Consider the following 21,075-nt stretch of genomic DNA (forward strand, 5'->3'; position numbering starts at 1 on the left):
GTGTGTGTGTGTGTCTGCTGTCTGTGTGTCTGTGCGTCTGTATGTGTGCGGGAATGTTCTGCACCTGCTATTCCCACACAAAGTTACAAAAATTGTTACATTTCAAACACTTTCACCTGTTCTGATTACAGTAAGTTCTAAGAAATAAGCAACAATAATGAACAAAAATCTTGTTTCTATTTTTTTTACCTTTTTTATAATGGAATTTCCTCCATTATAGTATTACAGTAAGGATCTTTGATCATATGATCATACATGTGATCTCACAGGATGGGAAATATGAACCATAAATTATGTCATTGGTAATTGAGCTAAAATAAACATCTGTCCCACCACACCCGGGAACAATGGCTGTGAAAAACACCTTACAATTGGGTTAAGTTAGACCTTAGAAGTTCAAATAAAAACCCAATACATTTAGCCTTTAAGAGCACTTTTATGAAGTAGCCTAGGCTTGGGCATAAGCAGCAGTATTTTTGTTATAGCTGCATATAACAGGGAAGAAGCAGGGAAATCAGTCCATGCCTCTGAGATAAAAATTAAATAAAGCAGAAAAACACGGGGCTATGGATATTTAATCTAGCCTAATTACATTCTGAATATTCCTGCCAATAACAAGACAATGAAGTGTGACTTTTCTTTCTTTTTTCATACTCATACATAGGGTTCTTTTTATCAGTGCATCAGACTGTAGGCCAGCCTGTTTTTGGTTGTTTCGGTTATTTTCCTATGCAGAGGTGGCTAGCCTGACGAGCCAGACCCACATGCTATAGGCTGCGTCTAGATTTCTAGGCTAGAGGTGGACAGTAACTAAGTAGGCTACATTTACTTGATTATTGTACTATATGATTTTTGAGTATCTGTACTTTACTTGGGTATTAATATTTTTGGAAATTTGTGACTTTTACTCCACTACATTTGACAACTACTATACTTTTGACTCCACTACATTTGAAATATGAGCATGCAGTACTTGTTACTTTTAACCACATTTGATTCTTTAAATGCAACAATACGATAGACCATCTTGATGTTCATAATTGAGTTATCCTTTTGAGTTTGAGTTATCTTTTTGTATTCGGCAGTGGAAATGTTTTAGATTTGGGAACAGAGAATGAATATTTTATATTATTGCATCCATTTGAACAGTTGCAAAGTTATGAAAATAGGTAAAATGTTTTTGTTGGATGTGACTTTCACTTGTATTGGAGTAATATTTGACATGGTGTATCTATACTTTCACTCAAGTAAAGGAATTGTGTACTTCGTCCACCTCTGATGTTATGGAAGTGATGAATGGGACATATCTTCAGGAATGGACAGCCATGTTGCAAAGATGAGACAGGGCACAAGATTTTCTGTTATGCAGCACTAAAGGATACGTCTAGCCCTCATATACGCGCTCACTGCATAAGCACTGGAATGTGGTGATTATTATTTATGCCATGAGAGCTCTTGTCATCAGTCAAAATATGTTTGCCTACACAACTGTGAAAACACATTCACCTAAACTGCCCTGGGTTTCAGTAAACTGGGTTTCCTGCCCCCTTGTCTTTCAAGACTATCCATGTAAATGAAATGCTTATGTCCTTGTCAGTCAAAGTGCAAATGTGAAAATGGACATTTCTGTGTGACTGATGCAGCATATTATCTTTTTTGTAACCTCACAAATGGATAGGAAGCATGTTATCTTATAATATATAATTATATATATACAATATGTATATATACATATATAATCTCTCAAAACACTTTGCTGCATGTCTATAGCCCAAGGCTTTTTGGACAAGAAAAAATCCTTTGTGTGACACTTCACCACACAAGAACGTGTTCAGACTATGGAAGGCTGTCTAATTCTATGTGTAACGTTCAATAAAATATTGTTCTTGAATTATAGATCTCTGTATGGAGGGCCCCATTTTGCAAACAGTGTTGTGCAGAGAAAGCTTAGCTCGCACATGTCATCATGAGAAAAAGACAGTCAGGCACTGAATGTACACCAGACAGAAACCTACAACAATGGAGCCTCTCTGGCAATGTAGTGCCGTGTATGAAATGTTTTGAAGACTTTTAGCAGTCCTATATTTGAATTGCCAAAAAAACACCATTGGCTGCCATAAACCATTTCACAGACAAAGACAATACAATAGAGCATGAACTTTTGGCAACAGAAAATGCTGTGGTTTGCAAAGGACAAAGAAGAACTTGGCAAAAATGTGGTTTTCTTTCTTTTTAGATACTGTGTGTCCGCATGAGCTATTAAACTCTGTAATGCAGCTAAGCAGTGAATCCCTTCATATTGAATTTCCCCTACATGACTAACGGAGCTGGCTTCAAAACATTCATCCACTTCTTCCTACAAGCAGCAGTAGACCGAAGAGAGTGTTCACCTACCTTAAATCACAGAAGATATCAGTGATCTTTTGCTTACTGCCATCTTAGCCTATTAAGGCATATGATAGACTGATAGACTATTAAGGCATATGATAGACTGATGCTAGAGCAGTTGGGGTGTGAAATTAAGTTTCTGATTCTTCTTCACTGAAAGCCCAAGGAACCTGTTTTTGGGGGATGTTGGGCTCCACTCCAATAAGAAAATTGGCAGTGTCTGTGTGTGTGTGTGTGTGAGAGAGAGAGAGAGAAGGAGAGAGAGAGAGAGAGACCTTTAAGGCCCTTTTAAATTTAAGATCCTGACGTGAGCTTGGTTTAATTAAACACGTTTTGATGGCAGTGGAGATATACTATGATATGGAGCAGTCAGCATGTGTCTTGGTGTCTGTCATACATCAAAGACTGTGCTGACAAAAGCCACATTTCTATAGGCCTATCACTAAAGCTACCTATCCCACTTGTCAGCTTTATATCAATAAAATAATTAATAATATTTGCACAGTGCACTCAAAAACAAGAAATACCAAGAGCACTTTAGTTACACAACACTCACTGGATGACGTAATGCTGAATATGTGCAGTGAAACTGTTGAAATAAAAATCTGTAACAAATGACAAATGCCACCTAACATCTGATTCTGACCTGTAAAATATTATTTATGGAACTGCACAGGTCTGATTCACCAGTGGGCCTTTTTGAATGAATGGATAAATAGTGAATGGGGATGATTATTATGGCAATTCCATATGCCAGCCCAATGCTGTTGTTGCATCATTGCTCAAGGCGGGCTTAGAAATATTTGCTTTGCAATGGCAAATATGCCATTTGTCAGGAAATCTTTTTTAGGGACTAGTGAAAACAAGTAACCTATCTATGTTGCACAGGGCTATTGTATTTCTTTACTTATTTACAAAAGTTGCATGCTGTAACTGCGCCGATTAGAGTTGGTTCAACAAAAATCCGCCAGGTGGTGTCAATGATGTCAATGAAATCAATGATGATAGGCCTATTGATCGGTGTCCGTGTGAGTGAAGTAGAAAATCTTCAGATGAAATATTCATTAAGGGTGAAATGAAAACTTAGGCTATACTGGTCTAACAGTGAAAAGAAAAATAGCCTACAAGTCAATGTGTATAGGCTATCATAGACTATTCGGTCATGATCAGCTCCCCCCCACCCGTCCTTAAAAACTGAAGAGGAGAGGGGCAAAAGGAAACGCTCTTCTTTTAAGCAGCAAGACATTGGTAATTTTTTGGGGATGCACGAAAAAGGCAAAATGCATTCTGTTTTTCTTCCACGCTCTACCAGCAGTCAGAAAAGCAGCTTTCTCACACCGACGCACGTCCTTGGCGTTTTTCATAGGCTGCGTCGGTATCGGACCTCAACTGGTGACGTGAGAGAGTGGATGCAGCCGTAACCTGGCGTTGGCAGTGGTGGCAGATGAGAGAGAAGCATGCTGCGGTCGGTAACCTGAAGCTGGCAGAGGAACAGTTGTCTCGTAAAAAGGAACCCTATCGCATTTTACGAGAGGAAAATACTGAAGAGTATTGTCTACGACGCTGTCTTTCTGTGTGCAAAAGTTTTGATATTTTGCAAAGTTATGATGTTGCTCTTTATAATATGCTACAGATAATTATGGAAAGTCATGATGTCAGGAATCTAGCATTTGCCATGTTGGGTGTTAAAAGCAAATTATCGTTCATTTGGTGCAAATAATAAGAGGACCAAAGTAGCCTAATGATTTCAAACGTGTAACTGGGAAAATGGATCCACTTTTCAACGTAACTAATTCATCAAGCAACTGGACTAAGTCATCGGAAACAAATGACACAAATCATGAGAACCAATTTGTGCAAGCCGTTTGGAAAGTGGCTCTTTGGGCACTAGCTTACAGCATCATCATCATCGTATCCGTTGTGGGAAATATAGTGGTAATATGGATCATACTGGCACACAAACGCATGAGAACTGTGACAAACTACTTTCTTGTGAACTTAGCGTTTGCCGAAGCATCTATGTCAGCCTTCAACACTGTCATCAACTTCATCTATGGAGCGCACAATAACTGGTATTTTGGCTTGGGTTACTGTCGGTTCCACAACTTCTTTCCAATTGCCGCAGTTTTTTCAAGTATCTATTCAATGACAGCAATTGCTTTAGACAGGTAAGTGTCTTGTAAAATATTCTTGGAATTTATTTTATTTTTATTGTATACTACCCGGACGCTCAGAATACAGAAGAACAGAATATAATAGACGATTTTCTGCTGTTATACATTGAATTGAATTTATATTTAATTTCCCCTTGGGGATCAATAAAGTATCTATCTATCTAGCTATCTATCTTACATGGAAGTTGCAAATTGCTTAAAAAAGGACAATGAGTTCATTCCACATTGTGTAATTTAATGACAATCATGTTGCATGCCAATCTCATTAATGACAATCATGTATGTGCCAATGTGTTCAGAAGTGATGGATGGACTGTTATTTTTGTATGCAAGCAAATTAGAGCTAAATAATTAATAATCATTTGCATGAGCAAACATGCCAGCTTCTACGTGAGCCAACCCATCATCTTTGACATGCACAATATGTTAAGCAGAAATGAGATGCTCAGAGGAGCTCACCAATGCCCATGGGAAGCCAAAGCAAAGTACTGTATGGATGCACAGCTACCTGTCGTTCAACCTCCAACATTGTTGCTAGTGACTGCTTGTCATCCATCTAGTAACACTCGATTCATCATAGTGATGGCTTGGTTACTGTGCAAGGCTATAAGAGAAATTCTCACTCTGTATGCAAGGAGTGTCCTGTGTGCGCACAGCCATTTGTTTGTTGGCACGGACGTCTGAGACAGCTTACAGTCTGCCCTTAACATGGTGAAAATGAATTACACAGCAGATAAAGCCAGGCACTGGGGAAACTCTTGCAGGACAGGTGCACATTTTGACTTGAGCTGTGCCTTGCATCACTTGATCAATTGTACCTGATTAATGTTGATATCTGCCTTAAAAGAAAAAAGCAAGGAAGAGGAACCCCATATTTCATTGTAAACAGCACTGAATCAGTCCCACACTGAGAACCAGCAAAGAGAGACTTTGCTTAGATGCAGTGATCTACAGCCCAGCAACATTTTCAAATTTCCCCTTTACCCTCTGACGGTTGGTGCAGCAGGCAATAGGATATAACTCACCAGCTCTTTCCCCTTTTTCCCTATGTGCAATTGCAGAAACTTGACCTTTGCGACACTGTAAAAATGTAATTACCCCTAGGAGTTTGAGTCTGGGGGGTAGATACGGTATGAGATGGCAGGAGGCAGCAGGTCCCTCATCGGGTCTATATTATGCTGGAAGTCAGTGTGACATCCAGCCCTCTAAACTCATCAGTGACATATCAGAGTTAGGTATTAAGAACTAATACATTTTTCATACATCAATTTTTGAAGAGTTGTTGTTTGTACTTTATGTTTATGTTATAATTCTGTTAAATATAATTTAGTCTATTGGTATCTTGTTTTATTGTTATTATTATTTAGGTTATACTAATTGCACTGTTTACACTGTTGATTTGAATTTTATTGGAATGTTAACTGATGTCATTTTAAGTCGCTTTAGAAAAAAGCATCTGTTAAGAACCATATCACATTTATAGTTACATGCAGGGATGTACAGTAGTGGAGGCTAAACGCAAGTAAACACAGTTTATCCACCTCTGAAATTTCAGAAATAGAGGTTATCCACCTCTCAAAAGAGTTTATTCACCAATTGCACACTCATCAACACTCTAGGAACCATTTAATACCACTGGTATTGTTATAAACATTGGACAATAACCTCCACCATCATCAAACATGTTCTGAATGCCTTTTAAAAATCCGATACCGCATGGCGCACTCCACCTTACCTCACCTCAGTTTACCCAACTCTTATTTTACCACTACACTCCTGGTTACATGATGTGTTTCAATACCCATGTTTTGAAATTAATTAATTTAACTAGATTTTATTTGAGGAAAATAACATAGCCTATATCCTCATTGAATTAAGGCTTTCATTTTGTTGTTTTGTTTTATTGTTTGTCTCAAGCTGGCTCGAGATGTTTGCTTTGTTTTCAGAGCTCAGAGGAAAGCCTCTATGGAAATTGGCCATGCCTCTGCAAAGCCTTTCCATATTCCCTTTGCTAACATGGTTAATACAGCTTTCCCCCAGATCCAACATCTGCTGCTGCCACCGCCACCTCCGTTGAGTCATCATCTCACCATCTCACACGCAGCTCTGCTCACATTCGCAAATAGCCCTGAAGCCGTCACCTCCTCATGTGAATAGCAGTTGTCAGCCTCATGCACTGATGTGGCGCCGCTCAGATCAATGATGACGATACTGAAGCTCACTTTTACCCTCTAGTTTCCTCAGTTTCCTCAGCATACATACACACACACACACACACACACACACACAAATGCACACACACAAAGACATGCATGCACACACACACACACACACACAAAGACATGCACACACACACACACACACACACACACACACACACACACACACACACACACACACACACACACACACACACACCATACACACACAGGAGATCGATGGCCTCAGCAGTGGATTGTGTGTCCAGGTACTATTGCCACAAGAGGGTATTTTACTTTGCATTTGTCAGGGGAAATGTCCACCTCCTCAATAAAAAGGGGCACTGCTGTGGTGCAGGAATAAAAACAGTCTGAAAAATCTGATGAATGATTCTGCAGCGTCGCCAACACACAAAGACACCGTGGGCCCCTTTATAACTTAATTTGTTTTTGGCTTGTTTGACACAATGATAAGAAAATCAAAATCCTTTCAAAACTAACCCCCCTGTAGAGGCAACAGAGCCATGGAAACCAAGGACAATAATGACATTTTGCGACCCAGACAAAATGAAAAATAAGAAAGCTGTTAGCATTCACTCCTTGATTACTCCCTCCCTGTAGCCCATTATAGCTACCGTGCATCTCACTGAGCTGTGGGATTGTTCTTTGTTTTTTTTTCTAGGTCTTGAGGGCATGGAAAATGCCCTTCTAACATTTGCTGCTATATGCATCTTTTTAGTTTTATGTTCCTCTTATATGGAGTAAAACCATGTCCAATTCAGTCTTTTCTCCATCTCAATAAAGTGCTTTTTATCTACCTTTTACCAAAGGTTCATCCATCATGCATCAGATCAACAAATGATATCCACTAGCAACTTTGTCTCAGTTTTGAGGTTTGTTTCAGCAAAAGTAGAGCTTTATGAAAATGCATGATGGATTGAGATTATTACTTAGTAATTCCTTTATTATTTCCCCTTCATGGCATTTTGAATCTAATGCTTTAGAAGATGCCTGTTAGATATTTTAAACGTTAAATAGTCACTCTCTGTTTACCTCTACTTACTTATGACTGGACACATTCCAGGTCACCCCTCTGACCACAAGTGTGGTTCAGACCAGAGAAGGGGCAGCTAATGTTCAATCAGCCAAGAATTTGATAAAGGTAACAGGACAGACATTAATAGACAATTTTAGAATCTGAGCCCACATCTTCAATCAATGATGAGGTCGTGCTACAGTTCATTATTGGAGTGTTAACAATATTGTGCTTTTATTCTCCAAAACGTACCAATTTCTCATTTAGATCCTTGTTCAAATATTCAGAAAGTCAAAGGTGTAAAGGAATTGTCATCTTGGCTGTGTACAGACGGTGTAAGGATTCCTTGAAAGTGCCTGACCACATTATCCTCAACTGAACTTGCAGCTTATTCACTGTTGAAATACCAGCAATGCGTGGCAATTATGTGCCCACACAACCATAAAATGTCCTCATCCAGGGGCAATTAGCCACCTGTCGTTTGTGGAGAAATACCTCCTCGCTTTTCCCTGCTAACTTTTCTATCGTCACTCTCCAGACAGAATCTATAGGCCTCTATGGGACTGAGGCCTGATCTCTCAGGGCCATCTGTCGTGAGTCTTGTCACCTGCCGAATCTCTTCTCCCCCGCCCTGACTGTTACCCGTTAGCCTCTCTCCTCGTCTCCACACTTCCCTGAATCAAACAAGCTCTGATTAAATTGTCCCAGCCCTCAAAGTCCTCGGAGTGCTTTCATGTCGTGGTCCCAGCTGACTGTCATCACACTCCATCTCCTTCTCCTGACTACTCTACGCTCTATTGAGTCAGTGGCGAGGTTGTCACCGCTGACTCCTGTCCTGTTTGCGACGTTGTTCTCTCTTCTCGCCACTTGATCTGATCTCTTATGCAAGCATTGTCCATTTCCCAACTGACAGGTTCAGCTCTCCTGAAAGCTCCTTTGGAGAAATGGGCTTGTCAGACTGACGTCAGGGTTAATACCCAGTTATCAGACCGACAATTTGTGCAATACGGTCAAGACGTGGGCTGGGTGTTGGCCAAGGCCTGCATCAATTGAAATGAATGGTTCTAAACTACAATTGATTCTGCTGGTTATATACTGTAAGTTGGATATAACTTTCAGCTGAGTTGAAACTTTTAGAGATAAGCCTATAGGCCACCATCTGTAAATCACATTATTTTGACACATAAATTTGATTCGACTCAATTTCCTGTGAACAGGACAATCTCATTCTCACAACAGCGGGCGCCTGCTTTTCCCTCACCCCTTCAGTTTGCGCAAATCTGCAGGTGGTCAGAGTGTAGAATATGTCGACAGACACCTCATTAGCAAAGAGCTCCAGTACAGTACTGAAAAAAAAAGACAAATCTGAGTATGAGTATGAATCAAAATGCTTCTCTGCCACTGTGGTGTGGTGTGGTATGCCATATTGAACAGCCTTTTCCTTCCTTGGACAGGTACATGGCCATTATCCATCCCCTCAAACAGCGGATGACTGCCACTGAGACCATGGTGGTCATCGGCGTGATCTGGGTCCTGGCCCTCGTGCTGGCCTTCCCCCAGTTCTATTACTCGGACCTTGACTACTTCCCAACGCGTGTGGTGTGCTACATCGACTGGCCTGTCTACATCGAGAAGATGTGAGTCTGCAGGTTTCTGACTGCATTTTATTAGATTCTCAGACATGTTCTTATGGTAGAATTTGATTTCCGCTTGATGGAAAAGAAATGTCATACATTTATAAGTGCATAACGACAGAGTGTACTGTATGAATATAGACATAACCAAGGTAAACTGTTCCTTCTAGATGTTTCCTTAAACAGCCTTGTAGTGAATCAACACTTAACTTGAAGTAACTGTTCCATAAACAAGTGAGATTACTCTGTATAATGAACTTGTAAATCAATTAGGCACTCAAGACAAATGTCCCTTTGACTCTAGTCTCACTTTGTCCTCAACAATATATAGAGCTGCTTAAATTAAAATGATATATATGTTGCAGCCTTCAGCTCTTCTGTTAAGTGAAATCTCTCTTCTTTTTTTGGTGTGTTGTTTATTTTTTTAATTGCAGTCTTCTTAAAAGAGACAGAGTGCTCTCATTAAGTGTAATCTCATTCCATTTATCATGAGCAATAAATAAGCATGAATTGAATGAGTACAATGCCTTTGCTTTATGCATTTAATTTAGAGGCATCAATTCTCACCATATGAGACACGCATGATCATCCACCACAAAAGCAACAGCCATTAGTGATACGTTCCAGTCTGTGTTTGTCTGCAGTGGAATTGGAAAATCAACACATGGTAATATTGTATAGGGCCCGGTGAACATGTGATATCTGCGTTTATTGAAGCACGGAAATAGGAATGAAATTAAACCCACTGATGGCTCAGCATACTGACAGAGAAGGTTCTCTTTCATCAAGGAAGGTTTTTTTTCAGAGGCTGAGGAATACAGAAGCCTTACCTGTGTGAAATCTTCCTTTGATACCTGTCTTCCTTCATTAGGCTGTGTAGTGTCTTACATCTTAAAACATCTTAAAACATCTTGTGTCTTACATCTTACACCTTAAAACAAAAGTAAAACGCCCATCTTTCACCTTTCCCCCCTCACAGTTTTTTTTTTTGTTGTTGTTGTTTTTGCCATGGGCCACTTTATCATTGTTGTGAATCAGTGACTTGATGAGATGGAATGCCATTTGTTCTTTTTCTCACAGCTGTTTAGATCTTCTCTATTAATACACCAAGGCGCATGTTGACACGTGTGATGGATAGTTTTAAAAGCACAGTTCAGCTCAGTGACAGTTTGAGGTGTAAATTTCGAGGTGTAAATTTTCAGCGTGTGCAATGTTGTATGTCTCCTTCTGTCTGATCCTCAAGCAGTACACAACTCTTCACTCTCTCACTCTCACTCTCTCTCTATCTCTCTCTTTCTCTTTCTCTCTCAAACACACACAAACCACTCCATTCTGCTTTTCACAGTTCCGAATATACACCACAGGTGTCTATAAATGCAGCATCTGCTGTGCTTCCACCATTTTGTCTCGGAGTGTCATTGTTTGGCTGTTGGCTAGGTTTCACACGTTGATTGTTTGCAATAAATAGCAGCAAGACAAAACATTGTCCGTGTTGGAATAGCTCTTGTACTTATTACTATTTTAATGAAACTGTAATGACTTGCACTTATGGGTTAAGTGGGCTGAGCCTGTGAGCTACAGTAATTCAGTTTGTGTGTGTGTTTGTGTGTGTGTGTGTGTGTGTGTGTGTGTGTGTGTGTGTGTGTGTGTGTGTTTGTGTGTGTGTGTGTGTGTGTGTGTGTGTTTGTGTGTTTGTGTGTGTGTGTGTGTGTGTGTGTGTGTGTGTGTGATTCATGATGGTATCTGTGTGTGTGGGATGAAAGCTAATGGACATGTCTGATTTGGGGGAACTCCAGGGCCAAACAGGGGCCACTGTGTCTGTCTGCTCATATTGACCACATTAGCTTGCGTTGACACAAGGTCATTGACTATAAATCATGCCTGGGTTGGTTAGTAACTTGTAACTTGGCCATACATGCTCACAACACACATACAGTACAGGCTCCCACTTACTCCTTTGCACACTGGTCCAAAAGCACATGCAACTGAAAGCTGCATACATACTTATACACACACACACACACACACACACACACACACACACACACACACACACACACAAACACACACACACACACACACACAAACACACAAACAGACACAAACACAAACACACACACACACACACACACATCTTTGCCTCCCATTCCACTTTTTGGCCTTTTTCTCTTAAAACACATCTTCTGTTCCTTTCTTTAAACTCATCCGCAGTTGTGCATATATACACACACAGACACACACAAACACACAGACACACACACACAAACACACACACACACAGAGAAACACACACACACACCACACACACACACACACTCATGCCCCTCAGCCACTGACTGGTAACTTTAGAGACTTTGAACAGTTCTGGCAAGTCATGCCGCATTATGTAGGGTGTCAGGCTATCTCTGCCACCTCATTCATCTCCCTCTCAATACAGGCAAACCGCAGAGCCTAGGCAAAGGCTGTGTACGAACACCCTCCTGCACCAGCACGAAAACAAGTTTCTAGAAAGCATGTAACGTTGGTGGCAGCATGGGATAAAACATGGCAAAAAAACTAAAGGAAAACCAATATCTTGCCTGTGATATCCCCGCCAAGGCCCAGCAGACGCGTGACAGGAGTTTGTTGATAAGCGAGCGCTGACAGCTTCGAGTCGGAGCCAGTGCCTTGAGTGCGGCGCATCAACATCCCTCAGAGCGCCTCTGCAGTGACCTGGGGGCGCCCCGTTCCCCCTCCCCTCCCTCCCTCCCTACCCCATCCACTCGGAAGCAGTAGGCGGGCAGGCAGGAGAGCCGAGTGGGAGAGCAGAGCCATGTGTCCATAAGAGAGAGAGAGAGAGAGAGAGAGACTGAGAGAGAGAGAGAGAAAGACAGAGAAAGAGATGGAGAGAGAGAGGGAGACAGAGAGAGAGAGGGAGAGAGAGAGAGAGAGAGAGAGAGAGAGAACCTCATTGGGCATGCTAAGGCAGGGTACTCAGTGTAGCACTGATTTTTGCAAATTGCCATAAAATCCCAGCCAGCCGCCACCAGAGCAGCCACCAGGTCTTTCCAGTCTGTTCATTATGCTTTCACCTCGCCTCTCCAACATGTTGTTTTTATCAGTCAGTGCCAGTCTGTCTAGAGATGTCTTCGTAATTGAGGTAAACAAACCTGCATTATGTAGTATTATGGTATGGTGGAAGTTGGTGTTTTTTATTTTATCAGTATTACACAAGGGACAGTAATAGACTCCTGATATAACACATGCTTTAAGTAAAATGACTGCCCCTGTAATTCAGCTGTCGGAAACCAACACAACAGATTTATGGGTTTTTGTTCCAACTAAAAATGAGAATTATTACTAATGCAAAATGATATGCATCAATTATACATACACAAACACAAACACACACACACACACACACACACACACACACACACGTATTTGTGGGTAAAAATGGTACCTGTGGAACCAGGAACTCACTGCACGGGTGCATGCACATTTTGCTGGTGATGGCGATAAGAGGGGCATCCCATGTCGGGGTTGCTATATGCTCTGCATCTCTATGTCTCTCCATCCTCCTCCCACGCCTCTAAAATGGGCACAGCAAGGGTTTGCCAGTCCACGCGGGCTGCATTTTACGGAAAGGAAAATATCTTTTAAAACGCCTGCTGGTGCCAGCGGGCAATCCGCCTGGAGGCGAGTGAAAGAACGGTTCACCTCCAGAGTATAGTGTGGGAGAGAGAGGTCGTCCGTTTCCTCTCTCTGCTGCACTCTCCATTTGAAAATTGACTTATTGTTTTAATTAGCTACTTCAGTCAGAATCGAGTTAATCCCTTTAGCACTTAGGAAAATCATCAAATAAAAATGGTCTACTTGAATATCCATTTGATTGTGATAAAAACCGTAAAAAACACATGACCCCAGTGATATTTAATACGACACACCACTTGATATGCTAACACCACATGATGTTGTATTCCTGCTTGTTGCATCACTAATAGCAGCTATATCACACCATTACACAAAAGTCTCTATATCATACCTGATGTCATATTACAAGGAAGCTCTAAAACTCTAAGGATGCAGGCAGGAAGATTCATTTCCCTCCACAGGTGTTCACTATGCACTTTTAATACTTCCCCACTCCCACTGAAGCATTGATATTTTGGACTAACTTATATTATTTATTTATTGCTTTGACTGAGATCTGCCTTTTTTGCACATTTCCATGTCATGCTACACGTTAACCTATGGGGTCTTGTGTGTTGTACTTGCGGTGTCTTCTTTGTGTGTGCTATATGTTGATGGGGCCGAAGATGAATTTCCACAGGAGTGGACAATAATGATTTCTATTTTCAACTTAATGCTGAGGATTATTTGTACTATTATTTCCCCAACATTCGAACAGTAATTACCAACACGTGTTAGCCAATTTCTGTGATTATAGAAAATATTGTTTTTCTTCCGATGCATCTCCTGAATTTTTATTTTTTATTTTGTTGATAACCCTAATCTGAGGGTCATTGCCACTGTATTAATTTACACTTTGTTTAAATTGATTGCCATCTCATGGCCACAACAAACACAGAATGAATGCATGAAAGAGCATCAATAGAAAAACAAATTCAAAGTGGCCCTGGACAGGGGTGGTGCACAAGATCATGGGCCCTATGCATAGGCAGTCCTGATGGGCCCCCATAATAAATATAAGAAAAATATATTCCAGACTTTTCAAGGACCCTCCCTCCCCTTGGGGCCCTAATAATCAGTACTGGTTTTACCCCCCAGTCCCACGCCCCTGGCCCTGGTACATAACTCTGATTGTGAGTTGCTTGCTTTTTATTGCCCTACAGTATATTGGATGTGTCAATCTTACTTCTTCCTAGAAAACTGTAATGAAGAGACTCCGTCCAAAGTGCTCTTTGTCTTGTCTGCTGTGCACACTCACACCACCCACTCCTGATGTGCCTCTATGACACATTCATTTCTGCACCATATATATACATCCAGGAAGCTCTACAGCAGGGAAATGAAGTTCATTATTTATAATTACGTTTCCACAGCTGAATCAGCCTTAAATAAGTTGCAATTAGCCTGTCACTGTCAGGCATGTTCTCTTGCTTGGCACGCAATGAATGAGCCCATGTGACGTATCACTGTGAGAGTGAAGAGGAAAGTATGTTCACAGTCTACTCTGATGCATGTTGTTTGTGGTGTTCAGTTTAGAAATTAGTTGCAGCTGTGCAGGTTTTCTTCAGAGAGTCTTTGTGAGCAATTGAGACACTAATCACAGTTTAATATACTTTCAGTACAAATGTAATTGCATAGTCCTTATTAAAGGCATTCATCGCATAGCAATGTTCTGTGTCTAACTACTATTTCAGTAATGTCTCATTTCCCTTTGTGTGATTACTCCCCTTGCAGTCCCGGCGGCATGGGGGGGCTTTGGGGGGCCAGGCCCGTCCTGGAAGTCATCCGTGCCCGCCCTGAACGAGTTTGGCTGCTCCAACCAACCCCAATCCCATAGATTGATTTTGAACACTTATTAAATGTAGGCCTAGCCTATACGTTTGTCAATCTAGCAAGTAGCAAATAAAACTGGTAAAATCTGTATTATTCCGTAGCTAATCAATCAGGAACATTAGGTAAGCCCATCACCTAAATGGAGAGGAGGTTACGCAGTCTACTTCACTTCTGCACTAACCCCTGTCATCCGATGACAAATACAGCTTATCGGCTCGCAGGTAGGCTATATCTCATATCGTAGTTAGTAGAAGTATGCCTAGTAGTTTCTGGGTTTGTTTGATAGCGTTAACCTTTACAGTTTTTTTCTTCTGACCTAGTCGGAGAACAGGGAGCTTACCACTCCAGGGCCGAAGTTATCCGTAACTTCGGGGCTAACTCCCTAACACTCTATCTGAAAATTGCATTATTTTGAATATGACTAGCTCCAGTCTCAACAGCACGTCTACTTTTTCCACACGCATCTCAGTTCTAACACACATATCCCCTCTCGCTTTCTCTCTCTCCATCCCTGCGCACAGGGCTCTCTTAAAGGAGCTGCACCATTTGCAACAATTGCATCTACATTTTCATATTGGAATGTTTTGTCAAGTGTAAGCTTAAACTACCGTGATCAATTTAAGTTCCAGTGCCCCCCCTGGAAAGGTGTAATGCCCGTCCGTGAATTTGTGTCTGCCGCCGGGTCTGTCCCCTTGTCCATACCTGTCAACACTCCCGTTTTTCCTGGGTTTCTCCCGTATTTCAAGGTCATCTCCCAGCACCCTCCCGTTTTGTTATTTCTCCCGGAAAACTCCCGTAATTTGCATGGCCATCAAACTTCATTTTAAAATCATTGATGCATTCAGGTTGCTAGATTGTGTAGGCCTATGAAATACACGCTACACATACACGATCACTTAGTTTCAATTTCAACCGTTTTGTCATAGGCTAAAACCTGGCAACTCAAAACCCAAATAAGGAAGCGGGTGCCAACTGCGCAGCCTGAGTCTCGTCGTAAGCAAGCAGGCTAGATGAATGGCCTACTCCAGAGCTGTTGTGAAATTGTTGGGAATTTAATTGATTAACACATCACATAAACTGTTATTAAGTGTTGTTGATACACTGAACTCCCTCGGAACCAAATCTGACAGCAAGCAGCTTTGGAGTTTTGGAAGTAGGCTGCAGGCAGGCAGCTGGTGGATACTGGCATGCGTAAGGTAATGGTAAGGTAAAAGTAACGACCGAAATGCAGTTGAAACACGTGTATGAAACGTATTAAATATGCAAACACAGATCCGGTATAAACACTGACCCCCCCCCCCCCCCGAAAAAAAATCTCCCGTTTTTGGAAAGCTAAATGTTGACAGGTATGCCCTTGTCTTCTGCATCTGTCATTCTGTCCTCCCTCTCTCTTTCTCTCTCTCTCTCTCTCTCTGTCTGTCTTTATTATCTCTTATAGCTACTATGTGCTGCTGGCTGTGCTGATCTACCTTCTGCCCCTACTGGTGATGGGCTGTGCCTACCTAGAGGTCGGGCTCACTCTGTGGGCCAGCGAGATCCCAGGGGACTCGTCCGATCGCTACAAGGAGCAGCTTACTGCCAAGCGCAAGGTACCAATGTCTGGACCCATTGATTGGGCAGCGGCCCCAATCCTCTAAGCTGTCTGTGGTAGTACATGATTGTGTAAAGAGGTAGACAGCAAAGCAGAGGTCCCAAAGTCAGCTGGACTTGATTGCATAGAGATAAACAGGACAGCAGACGGAGAGACCCCAAAACAGGCTGTGGATGGGCACAGAGTAGACCTAGCTAAAAAGAAAGACAGAACAGCAAGAGACAGGAGACATTTTTGTTTATTTTCTTTTTTTATTTATCCTTTATTTTACCAGGTGAGCCCCATCAATCTTACATCTCTTTTTCAAGGGAGCCCATGGTCTCGTAAAAGTAAAAAGTACACATGTTGCATCAATGTTAACTCTACATTTACAATTAAAAATGATACTCTGAATAGTGACAACTGATTGACAATGCTCATTAACTGGCAGACAAAAAAATATATAATAAGCCGGAGTTAACTGTCAGTGTTCACATTTTCATCTGTCATCCCTAGCCAGTTCTTACAAAGGCAGCCTAGAATAAAATACTAGGCTCAAGACTAATATGCATCCTCATTATCCTACTCCAGTAATAACCTCTCTTTTGTTTTGTTATCTATGTGGCTTACCTCTCCATTTATAGACCTTAAGGTTATTTTAATGCCACTACCTGTAGCACAGTGTGCCAACTGGATCTGTAAATCTACTGCAGTGTAACCTTGGCAAGGCTAACGGACAACACAATTTAGGCAGTTGTCCGGAAGAATGCTCTTTAGCTGCTGAGTTTGGAACAAGAGCACATTAGTCACCAGACATTGGCACTTTTCCACTGTTTAGCCAATGCAGAACATTGTTCAATTCCACAGTGCAATTAGTGTCTTAATGACAAATTCATTCACAGGGTGGCAATTTGAAATCTCACACCAATAAGCCCAGTTTTATTTTCAACCTGACTCATGGCTACCATAACTCCTTAACTTACTGTTTCAATCTAATACTAAACTCACATGTTCAAAAGCTGAAGGCTTTGTCTACGCCTTTTATACCACAAGCCTTAAAGTTATGGTGAGGAAGACTTGTATTACATGGACACACGCTCAGAAACTTGAATAGAGACCTTAAAACAAATGTGTAACGTATGTTTCATGCAGTTTCATCACAAGAGGTTGTCTCCCTCCTTTCTCAAGCATTGGTTACTAGCATTCAATAATTTGCACATTAGCAGTCTTAGGCAAGCAAATTACCCAGTCTGTCAAAGGGCAAATGAGGTGCTAGCAGAATAGAGCTGCAATAGCTCAGAAAGCTTGTGTTAGAATCTACCAAATCTGTCAGAATGCATCTAGACTTCAAAGCGGTGGCTTTGCCTTGTAAATCCATGGGCTCTGTCTACCTTCTGCTAGCTCAGCAAGGCACCTGTTTAGCTATGCTCATGCTGATGACTAAGTGTGAGCTCCCCATCCGGCCTCCTAACTGTATGGACTGACCATATGCTGTGCTGTAAGATTCTCACGCTTTCATCCTAGAGCTCCAAACTCCACACTAATCTTAATGTCATGGCTTTCCTAAAGAGAGATGTAAACTGGATAGTATTGATCAGGTGAAGGACAGAGCAACTCACTTGTCATTCACATAAGCTAAGGTAGTAAAGTCCTACCACGATTTGGTTCTACCTGTGCACTTAACACATGCGATTTCATCCATGAGTTGATTGACCTGACTATATCATAAGAGTCAGAATGATAGGCTGGGAAAAAAGTAGAATGGGGAAAAAAAAATCGCTTTTAGGTACATCTCTCTGCCGCCCTCATCTCTCCCTCTTTTTCCATGTCTACCTCTCTCTGAAGGTGGTGAAGATGATGATTGTGGTGGTGTGCACCTTCGCCGTCTGCTGGCTGCCCTTCCATGTCTACTTCTTCCTGGGCCACTTCTTCCCCAGCCTGCTGCAGAGGACTTTCATCCAGCAGGTGTACCTGGCCATTATGTGGCTGGCCATGAGCTCCACCATGTACAACCCCATCATCTACTGTTGTCTCAACGACAGGTAATCTCAGACTGTGAACAAGAAGCATTTGGAGCCCTCTCTCTGTCACGCTATCGCATGACCAGGAAAGAGCCACATGGTTTTCCTCAGGGTGCATTTTGAATTGATAACACTGAATGTGACATTGTCATGTTAAATATAATGTTATTTGTGAAATGGATGACAGCATACCCAAATAATTCCACCTGTTTTGCACCAATATATCTCCCTGTATTATTTTGCAGACTTAAAACTGTGATATCCACTAAGCTTATCAGAGTGCAGCAAGAATGTATTGTAACAATTACGTGAGAATTAAATTAGAGAGTATTGTATCCATAAAGTTAGAATTATATAAGACAAGCAATTGAAAGTTATTGGAGACAGATAGGAGTTTCTCAAGGTTACATTCAATGCACCCACAATCCTGCGACATCTATGTGTTGAGAACTTAATGCTAGTTATGTGAGTCTGTGAGGTCGAACTAACAACAGAAAGCTGCTGGCTCAGTGATAAGGGGATCCATCTCCTGAGCCAGCATGTGTGTGTTAGATCCTCTTCCTGACGCACGAATTGTGCTAATTGGCAAGGTCAAAACGGTCGACACAAAATTCCGGAGAGGATTTCCATATCTTTAACCCATACCGTCCTCCTCTGCCGTTGCCCTGCCCTGTTTGTTTTGTAGGTTCCGTGCCGGCTTCAAGCAAGCGTTCCGCTGGTGCCCGTTTGTGCCCGAAGGCGCCTATGAGGGTCTGGAGATGAAGTCCACCCGCTACCTGCACACACAGACCAGCATGTACAAGACCAGCCGCATGGAGACCACCATGTCGACGGTGCTGCCGCAGGGCACCGACAAGGACCCCAGGGCAGGAGCGTGCGTGTGCACGGCGGTGGCGGCGGCAGGGGGAGTCGCGGCCGCGCGCCGGAGTTCAGTTGACCTGGCCTCCAACGGCTCCTCGTCACGGAGCATCTCCAAGACCGTGTCGGAGACCTCCAGCTTCTACTCCAGCAACAACCTGCCTGAGTAGTCTCCTCCTCCTCCTCCTCCTCCTCCTCCTCTCTTCTCCTCACCCCCCCCCCCCCAGCTCTGCTCATCCACTGACTGTCAGACTTACTGTTTGTGAGTGTGTCTGTGTCTGTGTCTGTGTCTGTGTCTGTGTGTGTGTGTGTGTGTGTGTGTGTGTGTGTGTGTGTGTGTGTGTTTTCATGCCGCTGTGCATATCACCCGTGTGCCAGCATGTCCGATGAACTCTGCTGAAACAGCATGCCCTGGTTTCTGGGCAGGATCGTTTCACCAAGGGCACTATCGCACAGTCACCTTCTCTGCGTAGATTTAAAGCTATTGGACATTATTTCCTGTGGCCATTGATGAATCACACACACACACACACACACACACACACACACAGCAGTCTGGCTCATAGGTTTCATAATCCCCAATTTACACGCTGCACACCATTTGGTTTGTGCAATGGGACCTCCATTGTCTGAATGTATATTTTACAGTATCGATTGGCTGCTAGGCTTCAAACTGTTAACTGCAGTTTGCCTGTTCATAGCAGCTTGTGAACTGAAGCTCACTCAAAGTGCTTTTGACTGAAGAAGAGTGTGTCAAAACCACTGACCTCAAATGCAGCAAACACCATGGATTTGTGTACATTACTCTCAACTTTGTTATCATTTAATGTTTTCCATGTAGTGCAATAGACACTACAAACGTGTATATAGGCTCTGAAGTAGCAGACCATGTCTGAGGAAAATGAGAAGACTGTACAGCAGGCTGGGTTATAAGACAGAGAAAAAAATATGGAGAAAAAGTGTTCCGAGGTGGTGCCACCCCGTGTTACGTCTGGCTGTGCTTTACCAAACAAGACTATGTTAGAATCACAGCTGAAGGTATGACTATATTCAGCGGAACATAATATCTTGGGGAGTAGTTTTCCCAGCTTGTTTTCTTTTTGTGCCATTGCAAGCAACTATTTCACGCAATCTAGCCGAGTAGCAACAACACAAAACACACATACACTAACACATACACATAAACGCACATAGCCAAGGCAGTGGTAAAATTAGCTCAGCAGTCTTCTACAGTGCTCTTCCCAGGTCTGCTGCGGAAGCATTTGTGAGTGTGAGTTTGTGTGTGTGTGTGTGTGTGTTTGTGTGTGTGAGTGAGAGAAATATGGAAGAAGGGGATACTGAACAAATAACAAATGGATCAAATACATATTCTATATTCCTGTTAGGCCAGAACTTGCCCTGAATTGTTAATTGCCTCTTCCTACTATACTACCATACACACCAAACTATTACATGTAGATCCTCTGTGACATGCTGTTGGTGTTTGTATGGGGGTGAAGGAGTCAGATGGAGAGAGAGACTTGATAAAGACCGGAATTCTCAAATAGAGATCCCAGTTCCCAGTGACAGTTTGGTACCTGATGGTATTTAGAAACATGCCCATTAGAATGAATGTTGTGTGTATTATGTGTCTTTACAGTAAGCCTGTGGTTGACTGTGTATATGTATTGGGGCGGGGGGACTCCATGACT

At 42.1% G+C, this 21,075-nt stretch overlaps 1 protein-coding gene across 1 annotated transcript; it reads left to right on the forward strand.

Moving 5' to 3' along the window:
- Positions 1-3,847: 3,847 nt before the first annotated feature.
- On the forward strand, positions 3,848-19,634 carry tacr1a (tachykinin receptor 1a). Its single transcript, XM_042102237.1, has 5 exons — positions 3,848-4,556; positions 9,251-9,433; positions 16,374-16,524; positions 18,351-18,547; positions 19,212-19,634. The coding sequence occupies exons 1-5, from the start codon at positions 4,156-4,158 to the stop codon at positions 19,552-19,554; spliced, it is 1,275 nt and encodes a 424-aa protein (XP_041958171.1). The 5' UTR covers positions 3,848-4,155; the 3' UTR covers positions 19,555-19,634.
- Positions 19,635-21,075: the final 1,441 nt, after the last annotated feature.

This window comes from Alosa sapidissima, chromosome 8 (assembly GCF_018492685.1).
Source record: "Alosa sapidissima isolate fAloSap1 chromosome 8, fAloSap1.pri, whole genome shotgun sequence".
NCBI classification, from domain to species: Eukaryota; Metazoa; Chordata; class Actinopteri; order Clupeiformes; family Clupeidae; genus Alosa; species Alosa sapidissima.

Bases quoted from the DNA above. Each gene is read 5' to 3' on its own strand.
- tacr1a (XM_042102237.1), top strand. From the start codon at position 4,156: ATGGATCCACTTTTCAACGTAACTAATTCATCAAGCAACTGGACTAAG. The intron at 4,557-9,250 runs GTAAGTGTCTTG...TTCCTTGGACAG, and splicing joins ACAGCAATTGCTTTAGACAG to GTACATGGCCATTATCCATC. The intron at 16,525-18,350 runs GTACCAATGTCT...CTCTCTCTGAAG, and splicing joins AGCTTACTGCCAAGCGCAAG to GTGGTGAAGATGATGATTGT.